Here is an 11,020-nt window from a genome sequence, read left to right as displayed (position 1 = left end):
GTCCGCTTATCTTTTACCTGCGGTGTGGCCAACTCACTGTACGTGCTATTCACGACCTTCTCAGCATCGTGGATGCTCCAGTATGAATCCAACCACAGCTCCAACCGATTTATTTGAAACAAATAAGAGCCTGAGGGGGGCACAACAGCATAGATGTTGAGATGTTACCAGTTGTGGAATAGTCTCTAATGAAGGAACATAATTACAAGACAAATCATAATTACAAGATTTATAACTGAGGTGTTTAATAATTTTTCTCACAAAGCATGTGAATCACTGAAATTTTCTATCCTAAAGTGCTGGGGAGGCTAAATTGTTGGGACATATTTAAGGAGGAGATAGATACATCATTGAAAAATTGGGAAATTAAGAGCTAGGTGCAGTTTCTCTTGTTCATTCAAAACAAAGGCTAGAAATGTAAAAAAACAGATTAGAAGCTTTATGATAAAATACTATCACTTTATTTCAACATGCAGTAAACATAATGGTTTCAAAATGTTAAAAGCCCAAGCACATCTGAGATTCATTTAATTCTGATGTTTACAACTTCAACATTCATTTAACCTGTACTGACATCACTGGAGGTGATGTATGTTTCAATGAGAAGAAGCATTCTTCAGTCTCAATTTGATTACAAAAATAATCAGCTGTGTAATAGCTTCAATTATCATGACATCAGCAGGAAAAGTAAGATGTGTTCTTTCTGCTGCAGTGTATAATCATAATTCTCCCTCATTTTTCACAAAATCAAACGCACACAATCCATAGATGGTTTTTCTTAAAGGACAATGTTCTTGTGTCGGACATAACCAATGATGCATGGAGATCATTGACAAATCACCAAGTTGAGGTACACAATTTTATTGATTTTAGAATCATTTAATTTCATGGGACTACTTGCAAATTGGCAAGATGGGCACATAATAGATTAAACTCATAAACATGTATTTTTACAATTATTGATTTGGCTGGGAGCATATGGAAATGTATGCTATAAACTCTGTCTTCTGCATATTTTAACTACGAATGCACTCACATCCTAATACTCTCTTCCAATGAGATTTTCTCTTTGATCAAGCTTTTGATATGTTATGTTAAAAGCATGTTAAAGACGTTAAAAAAATTGGAATTATTCAGGCCTTTTTTTGTTCTGTCATAGATTAAAGTAACTGCAATAGTGCATCACCAGTTTGCATTGTTTACATTAGAGAAGAATTGTGCTCTGAACAACTTTTAAAATTTGGCCTCAAGATGTGTATCATATGCTGCGTTTGGTGTTGTGTGTGACAATGTATTTCCATGAAGGTGCTAGTATTTAACTCTGATAACAGGGACAGTTTTATTTTACAAAAATCACAATGACAAATTGATCAAATATGGCTGAATGTAAAAATTCCATTGCATCAGCTCTCTCAGCATGTTGTGTGCCTTGCTCTTTCAATGTATTTTCCTGTTTATGTAATGGTAGGTTAAAATCATGTTGACAGAGCAATAGAAAACAGCTTGGTTCTGTCCTGTAGCCAAGTACAGCTTCTTTATCATTCTATCCTCCCTGCACACAGAAGCATGGCAATCTATATCTTTATGTCATCAAATTCTGCTAATCCCATTTTTATTTCAACTGTATCTTTATTACTTGACCTATTACAATATTTTTTTTGTCCTGTACCACCATCATCTATCTTCCCTGTTTTCCATTTCACCATAAACCGTTTTCAGTCTCTGCTTGCTTGTGCATCTTCAATGTTAGATTTTTCAAGCTAATGGATTTTCTTCAGAACCAGAAAGAATTATTCTTCAACTCAGGGGAAAGGAAGGCCATTAGCTTGAAATATTAACTCTGTCTCTCCACAGACCCTGCCTGACCTGCTGAGTAATACTCTATTTTTCTTTTGTGCTCCATCAAATTCTCAGTCAGGGCCTGGCTTTATAAATTATCAGTACGATTCCTAACCAAGGTAATTTAGATTACCCCAGCTGCTATTTCGACTGAGACTGTTACATTCTGAACTTGATTTAAATTTACTTTTTGTTAACACTAAACATGTTGTCTATGGTTTTGGCAACAAGGCTTTAACCTACCACTTCATTTATAACTACACTCTAGACAATGCAATTGGTTTCATTTCCTCACACTTGATTTTACCAATAATCCAGCCAAGATCCTCTCGGGTGGCAGAGCAGCTGCACTAAACTGGAATATCAGAGACTGCTATCACCAGCAGAGGTTCAAGTAAACATTACCTAATGGTTGCATGATTTTGTGAACTTGAACCACTTTCCACCCTGGGTTGTATTTGTCACTTTTCAGACTTTAATTACCTTTGAAGGAATGCAAGAGTATTATTTTAAACTATTTCAATCTATTTTTCCTAATCCCTTATCAGATAGATTACATCAAGAGGCATCAATAAAATGTTCCCTTTGAAAATTCAATGGCTTGCATGCATTTCAAACAAGAATAAATGGATTTTCTTCCAAGTATAACACCGCAAGAAAATTATTGGAGGTGATCCAGATACCTTATTAGCACAAGAATAATAGGATCATTTTGTGGCTCTATAAGCTTTGTTGTTGTTGTTTGTTCACCAGCTAGTTGATTTGAGACTCCTTGACCATATTTGGCACTTGTTTTGTGGGGGGCTCAAAACAAAGATGGGTGATCTTTATCAAATTCCCAGTTCCCCAGGCATAAAAAGGTAAAACACTATTTCAGATTGTTAGAGGAATGTAAATTGATGCTAATCCTAGACAATTATTTTTTGTTTTTTATTGCAGTGTGTGTTTAAATCAATGTGAAATAAACACAGTCACACAACTTGCAAGAGCAGCTTGCATTTCGGCGGATCTTTAATGTGGTAAAATGTTTGAAAGCTCTTCACAGCTATGCATCGAATTAAGGTTTACTGTTGGTATCATAAGGATCTGTTAGGAGGTAGGCCCAAAAGCACCATCAAAAGAATAGATGTTTTGGGTGTTATTAAAGCAGAGAGGGTGGTGCAGAATTTGAGAGATATAGCTAGTGTCTGAAGAAGGGTCTTGACCCGAAATGTCACTTTTTCTACAGAGATGCTGTCTGACCTGCTGAGTTACTCCGACTTTTTGTGTCTATCTTTGGCGAGGGTTCTCCAGAGTTTGGATCTAGGTTGTTGAAGGCAGTAGCTCGGGGAGCTGCCAGTAGCTGGCTGGGGAAGTGAATGTACCCTGAAATGGAAGAATCTGGAATGTTCACAGCAATTATAAAGTCAGGGAGGAGGGAAGCCAGCAAAGGATTTGAATATTGGAAAGATACATATAAATTTGAGGCATTACTGGCCAGCATTAACCTGTGAGCACAGGGATGAAATCACTACCCAACATCCTCTGACCATCACACATTGACTCACGCTGTCTTATTTATTAATGGAATTCAACAATTACCCCTTGATTTTCATTCAACTTCTGAGTATCTGACTGCAGCTTGCTCCTTTTCCACTTTAGCAGAACTTTCTGTTAAAAGGGCTGTTTAACTGCTTTGAGCCCTTATTTACTTCTTCATTGCCTGACTAATGTTTTTACAAACTTCTTCCAAATTCAACTCTCCAATATGCCATGGGAGGTCAACAGCCATTTTCTAATATTTTTGAAACCCCATTAAAATAAGAATGAAAATATGTTGGTGTACATCCCAAATTATAAATGATATCATTTTTGAGGGGAAAAGAGGAAGTGTATCCAGGGTTAAATTTAGATGAATAGTTTATCATCTTTAGGAATATGCGACACTTAATCTCATCTGCCACTTCAGTGTCGTACCGAGGGTGCCAGGCTGATAGATACATCTATAACCCAAGCCTTGCCTTCCCTTCCAGGTGGTTAGAAAATAACCCACAGGACCAATTTGAAGGAATTCTCAGTCGTGTGTTTGTCAAGAACCTTTCAACAAATCTCATTAAGTCAAGTGATCACGTCGCCATATCATTGCTATTAGTGGAAAAATCCTGTCAACAGACTGGTGGTTGTGCTCTATATATTGCAGAGAACACCTGAAAAAATAGACAGAATTAATTGAAAAGCGCTTTGAGATCTCCTGAGGTCATAAACAGCAGCACAGAAATATGAATTTTATTCAATCTTCATGTAAAAGAAACTTTCCACCTTATGGTTCCTTGAAAAAGACATCAACAATTTTGGACTGACTACACCATGATGTAAAATCTCCATTATATACCCCACGCCTTTGTTATAATCAGATCTAATGCATATTTTGTGGACAGTGTGGGTGGAAATATTGTAACAATTGAATAGATGTGGGAATAATGCAATCTAAATTGAAACAAGTCTTAGGAATTGATTTCATTCTGGAACATCCCACTAGAGAGTTGGACTCCAAACATTACACATATTGAATCTTGACATGTGGATTAATTTCATAGCAATATAAAATATGATTACACCGCAAGACCATTAACAGGCAACCTTAAACCTCAGACATCTTCGTAACATACAGAGTAGGTTGGAAAATAAGAACACATCCAATGAGATTTATCCATATTTTGTCAGTAACTTGCAATTTCTTCAGTTGGGACAATCTATTTTACACCCATGACTCAAACGTGGTCAAAGATCACAATGACAAATAAACTTACATGTATTTTTGGTATGACTGGGATAATCCTATGACACTAAGAAATAAATTTGTAAATAAAAATACGATTTGTAAAGCACATTATTACAACAAAATGTGTTACATACAGTGTAATTGGAAATTGGATCGAACATTTTGTGCTAGCAATCAATGCAGCCACCTCACTCACCACAGCATCCTTTAGAGAGTAACAATATGAATAGGCAGTTAATTAGTTTTGGATGGAGTGTATCATAGGAGGAAAATTGACCAAGAGACAAAACAAATTCCCTATCTTCAATGGGAACTTCAATTTCCATCAGAAGTACTGGGACAGATAGTTGGTACCAAATCTTAACTACTTTCACCAAAGTATCATTCATGCAATCCTGCAGGGACTATGGACCAAAATTATGTGAATTCATTCTGAAAAGTAACTTGAATTGCCCAAATTCAAGGAATGTAATTTTTGCAATAGACCAAACATTTGGGGGGATTTGACTGGATGTTCGTGCTGTATGTTGCAGAGATTTAGTGCATCAAAATATGGGCAGTGGAAATAGCTGTGTCCTGGCTAATATTTTTATCCCTCAAAAGTTACTAAAATAAATAATATGGTCTTTATCATCTTACTCCAGTGGGCTTTGCTGTGTGCAAATTGGTTAGTCCATTTCCTACGTTACAACATGAGTTGCACTTCAAAGTACCTCATCGGCTGCAAAAATCTGTGATAGTTTTAAAGATGTGCCAGTTTTAGTATCATTACAAAATTCACTTTCTTTAAAAAAATACAATGTCAAAGGAATTAAAAAATGGATTTCCTAATCAGTTACCTGTGACTCTGAATTAAGATGAGGTGTATTTGGTATCCTTCATGAAATGCCTCAAATTTATACCTAATCTGACTGGAAATAAATTACAATGCGGTAATTTCCATTTATGATAAACCTTCTAAATCTGACACAAGTAGCATTTGAATTGTACAATAAACCCTCGACATTATGGACTTCTTTGTAACGGATTCCGGATATAGTAGACTGTTTCTTTAAGAACACAAGCTGCTTGTGACACCGTGGATGCTATTGAAACTGACAAGCAATTGAAATTGACAAGCCATTGCTTCAATTGACACTTAACTCTATTAAGCAATGTAACAAACAGCCTTTAGTATTTTGAGCTTGCAGTAACAAAAATACATGGCTGACAGACGAGGATGGACCATGTGGAAGTGAGGATGCCACAGCTGGGGGAAGGAACAAAGGTGGACGCGGTGCGGGGAGACCACCGAGGGAGGGAGATGGGGAAGGGGATGGGGAGGGGGTTGGGGATGAGAAAAAGGGGGTCCTGGCACGGGGGTACTTTGTAACTTTGTAAATGCCCTCTATGTGGCGATGATTTTCATATCTTGGATGTGCAAGCAAAGAATTTCATTGTGACTTGTTACATGTGACAATAAAGCATTAATTAATGCTTTATTGTCACATGTGACAATTAATCAATTAATTAATGAGTTGATTGATTGATTTTTAGCTATTAAAAATAACTGTCCCCAGCCTTCTTGGGCTGCTGTGCTATATGTGGTGAGGGAGGTCCCACTGGGGAAGGGGGAAGGGGGAAGGGGGAAGGGGGAAGGGGGAAGGGGGAAGCCTTTACTCGGTTATATTGGACAATCGGCAATAACGGGCAACATCCTCCCCCATGGTCCATTATAATGATGGTCTACTGTATTACTAAAATCCTACATGTGTGGTTTGCTTGAGTTTGTAAGATTAAGAATTTGGATTTTTAAATTATAAGAAATGATCAAATGATGATAAACTAATTTGCTTTCTGTGAATCAAGAAAAAGAGAAACTGGTAGATTAGTGCTGGTCCCTTCAATAGTGAAATCAGCCAACATTTTTTTGTGATTGGCCATGCAGATGGAACCCTTCCCCAAAATTGATGTGCTTGCAGGGTCAACTGAAATCTGACAGATTTTTTTCAGAATATATGAATCCAATGCAAGTAAATGGAAGCCCACTAACAGAACTAAATCATGAGTCTGAAAACTTGCTTTGAATTCAAAATATGTCTGTTGATGAATATTAAAAAAATTGATTCCTACCTAATTTATCAAGGTGTTAATATATTTGCTTCCCCTGTGCTGCATTTGCTTGTATAAATTTAATGGTCTTCTGCTTCAATTTTACTCAAACATGATTGCACCTATTTTTTCTTGATGAGAACTACTTTTCCTCGAAAATATAAGAAACTTGGATGAGATGTATTTTCTCAAACATATTTGCAGTTAGCCAAAACAATTTCAAATCTCTTTTAATTTAAACCTCCTCCCTGCATTGTCTGGAGCTAGTGTTTGGACAGTTCACAATCATGGATGACTAATACTACATTAAGAGTGCTGAACACATAATATTCTTTCATTCACAATCATAATTTGGCTGATGGTTATCTGAATATAAATCATGTTGTTTCCGTAGGCTTGCTGAGGTTGTGTTTCAATTTGTTTGGAGATGTAGAAAATATACAGGTCCCTGCTTTCAATGTGAAGACAACTTATGGGCCTATTTATTAAGTTTAAATGCTTATTTTTTCTTCCCAAATTATTTTCTTGTTCTCCCAAGATACTGATTCATACTAGGATATGTTCCAGAGGATACCAACAGTACTTAACAAACCTTTACAAATGGCCATCCTTCACATACAAACATAAGTGAGTTGTGGCAGAACATTGCCAATCAGGAATGGAGGCAGGAGATGGAGGGATGTCAAGCCAAGTTTGATATTATCCAATTGTATATATATATGAAAAAATAAGCAGGAAACTGTCCCTTCAGAGATGGGGCTTGAGATTGCAAATGGCAAAGCTCTGGTTATTTTATGGTTATTTCAATAATATGCAGTGGCATTTCTAGTTGGAATCTTCCATCATCGTCTCCACACCTTATGACTTGTAACAAAAATTAATAGAGAAAAAAGACATATATATATATTAATATAGATATTAATATATATAGGTAATGCCAGTTTAAAAAGAAATCTTTACTAACTTTTCAATTTTGCATTTGATTTGATAATGAAGTTAACCTTTTACATCGAAATATTGTCATTATAAGTCAGCCTTATGAATTTAGAAGTATACAAAGCATACACTTTGGGGCATAATAAAAAGAGAAAATGCTAGGAATATTCAGCACGTCAGTCAGAATCAGTATGGCAAGAAACAGAGTTGATATTTCCAATTGATGACTTTTTATGAAAATCATTAAGATTATCAGTCAGTGACTGTAAATGTTAACTCTATTTCTTTCGCCAAGGATGCTTGCTGATCTGCTGAGTACTTCCAGCACTTTCTGTTATTATTCTAGATGTACAGTATCTGCAGTTTTTTGCTTTTCAAACACATTTTGGGCCAATGTTTATGCACTGCTTTTTACACCCCAAACTGAATCTGGCAAGTCTTGTACACCAATGAACACTTTATTCATATTGCTTTAAAAAAATGACTTCCATTAAAAACGCGGGCCCTAGTCCCACCCTCCATTAATTTTTCTCACTTCCCAATCTCAGTATTTTGTAATTAGATCCTCGCTCATGTGGAGTTCACCAACAGTGATATCTTTGCCCCTTGTGGGAACCTGCAGGTAGCTTTTGTAAGGGCCTACTCCTTCCAATTCTTCCCGACTGTTAAGGTTTTGTATAAAATGTCTAATGGTTTTTCTCTTTCACTTGACCAACTGGTTCAACATTGAGATTAGTCTTTAGAGAGGTGCAGTCATTAGTGCAGGAACCCAATTGTTCAATGGCACTTCCTCCATTTAAATTCAAGGCATGGGCACCATGAAAGCAACTCCAAATCCCCAGTGGCCACCAGATCCCACATCTTTTGTACCGCTAGCTGTTGCAGACTCTCTGGCGTGTCAGAGAACTTTAGCTAAGTGAAGATTTAGCCCCATAATGAGCAGCTTAATGATTATCTTTCATTTTGTTTTTAAAAAAAAGAGTACAGCCTTTTGCCCTTGGCTTTAAATCATCTTCATGTTGAACCTCCGCGGACCTCCTTGGTCACTGTCGACTGTGGCTCCGTTGCTCTTGCGGGGAATGTACTCGATATCGATGTTGCTCTTGTGCTTACCCTTTCCCCGACTCCAAACGAAGAGGAGCAGGAAGCAGAACAAGACCACACCGAGGAAGGTGAAGCAGCCCATGGCGGTGGATACCAGTATCGTCTTGAGGTCCAGGGCCACGGTCATGTGCACCTGCGTCCCATTGGAATGGGTGTTGTTCAACTCGGTCAGGTACTGAGAGGTCCTGTTTCCACGCAGGTGCTCGGAAAGTCCCTTGACCTGCAATGTGGCCGACGTGGTGTCATTCCCGGCCGCGTTGCTTGCGATGCAAAGGTAGACTCCACTATCCAGAAACTGGGTGGACCGGAACTTCAGGGTGCCATCTCGCAGGACAGTCACCCTCCCATTCGACTTGAGGGTGATCAGCCTCCTGCGCGGGGATTGCCAGGAGATAACCGGGAGGGGGTCACCATCAGCTTGGCATTTGAACTGAGCCCCCTGACCCTCCTCTACCATCAGGTTCTGTGGCTCCATCTCTCGGATTTGGGGTCTTTGGCAGGTGAAGTAGCTGGGAAGGAACAGGTTGTTGAAATCCTGGAACTGCTTCCCCCTCAGGGTCTCTGGCGATGCGCAGGTTGGGGGGTCTCCCGACAGCCTCAGCGTCTTCCTCCTCTGCAGCACCCACAGCAGCCGGCAGTCGCACGCCAGTGGGTTGTGGCCAATGCACAGCACCTGGAGGCTCCGGCCGTTCTGGAAGGCACTCTCCTCCAGGGAGTCCAGCAGGTTGTGCGACACGTTCAGCACCCGCAGGGCCTGTAGCCCTTTGAAGGCACGGACCTCAATGGCCAGCAACTGGGCATGGACAATGTGCAGTTCCTGAAGGCGCATCAGGTCCTGGAGCATGCCTGCTTCCATGGTGCCGATGGGGTTGAAGGAGAGGTTGAGATGCACAAGGTACACCATGTGCCTCAGGGCACCGTAGGGCACGGCAGACAGGTTGGTGTTGGTAATGGACAGGGAGGTGAGGTTCAGACCGTGCAAGCTGTTCACGGGCAGTGTGTCCAGCAGTGGCCAGTGGTCGATCTCCAAGTGCTTCAGGCGGTACAGTTTCTTGAAGGTGTAGGCGTGGACGATGCTGATGTGGAGGTGGCAGAGCCGGAGGCGGACCAGGTTGTGGAGATGGGACAGGGCTTCAGTGGGCACCACAGTGAGGTTGCACCTCTCTAGCGTCAGCTGCTGCAGTGCCAGCAAGCCGCTGAAGGCTCGGTGGGAGATGTAAACCAAGTCATTGTCCCCCACCTCCAGAGACCTCAGGTTGTGCAGATCCTGGAAGGTGTAGTCCAGTAAAATAACAATTTTATTCTCACTGATATCCAGCCTCGTCAGGTTAGTCAGACCAGAAAAAACACCAAGAGGTATCAACTTTAGTCGGTTGCTTTTCAGGCGCAGGGAGCGCAAGTTAAAAAGATTACTAAAGGAACCGGGTTCTAAGGATGAAATGATATTTTCACTCATGTCAATTACTTCCAACAAGGTAAACGATGCAAACTCATCCGGATTGATGTACTTCAGCTTGTTCTTGCTCAGGTCCAGTATTTTTGTCTCAATAGGAATGCCCTCTGGTATCACAGTCAATCGTCTCCGATGGCAGATGACAGATTTGTTCTGGGCAGAACATTCACATCGAGCTGGACATCCCACTGTGGATCCCGTGAGGACAATGATCAGAGCCAGTCCCAGGAATGGCTGCCAACATGATATGGCCACATGAAGCATGACTTTGCTGAAGCAGTCCAGTATTCTGTCAAGGGCCTATGATAAAGGGGAGACACAAAAAAAAGATCTTTAGCACATGGACATAAGCACACAAAGTTGTTGCTGGGGGAAACAAACAAAAAAAAGATTAGAGTGTAGTTTGGTACAGTTCCAATTTGTATCTCCTTATTGTCCACTCAACCACCAATTTTGATGCCATCTGATTTACTAACTATGTTAACTGCCTTGTCATCACAGGTGGCAGCTCCCCAATATATATATTCCTTTATTCGTTCCCAACACCGGGGAAATTTACAGTGTTACAGCAGCAAAGTGGATAGCAAGAGATCATTCATTAGAAATAAAAGTAAAGACTATGGCGAGTCTGGAGGCTTGTACTTTGTTAAAGAAGTTTATTGCGGCAGCAATATTCAATTACAAAGGATAACAAACGAGATTACAGACAACCATTAACTCAAACTGTTCACATCGAAGTTCTCTTCCCACTGCCTGGTTTTTGGGCCCCAAAACCACCACCTGACCTAACTGGCCAATCAGCGGGTTCGACTCTCAGGACCAATCCCTATGGTCGC

General features: G+C 39.8%; 1 protein-coding gene across 3 annotated transcripts in view; it reads right to left on the bottom strand.

The window, feature by feature from the left end:
- Window positions 1-395: 395 nt before the first annotated feature.
- The window catches only part of lingo2 (leucine rich repeat and Ig domain containing 2), a 535,791-nt gene continuing 525,166 nt past the window's right edge, over window positions 396-11,020 (bottom strand). For all 3 annotated transcript variants that reach the window (XM_078394985.1, XM_078394980.1, XM_078394984.1), the window contains one exon: window positions 396-10,484. In XM_078394985.1, coding sequence (XP_078251111.1) covers window positions 8,631-10,484 — 1,854 coding nt within the window. In that variant the 3' untranslated portion in view covers window positions 396-8,630. The remainder of the gene's footprint in view (window positions 10,485-11,020) is intronic.

Source organism: Rhinoraja longicauda, chromosome 3, assembly GCF_053455715.1.
Source record: "Rhinoraja longicauda isolate Sanriku21f chromosome 3, sRhiLon1.1, whole genome shotgun sequence".
Lineage (NCBI taxonomy): Eukaryota > Metazoa > Chordata > Chondrichthyes > Rajiformes > Arhynchobatidae > Rhinoraja > Rhinoraja longicauda.
This window is presented reverse-complemented; position numbering and strand designations above follow the sequence as displayed.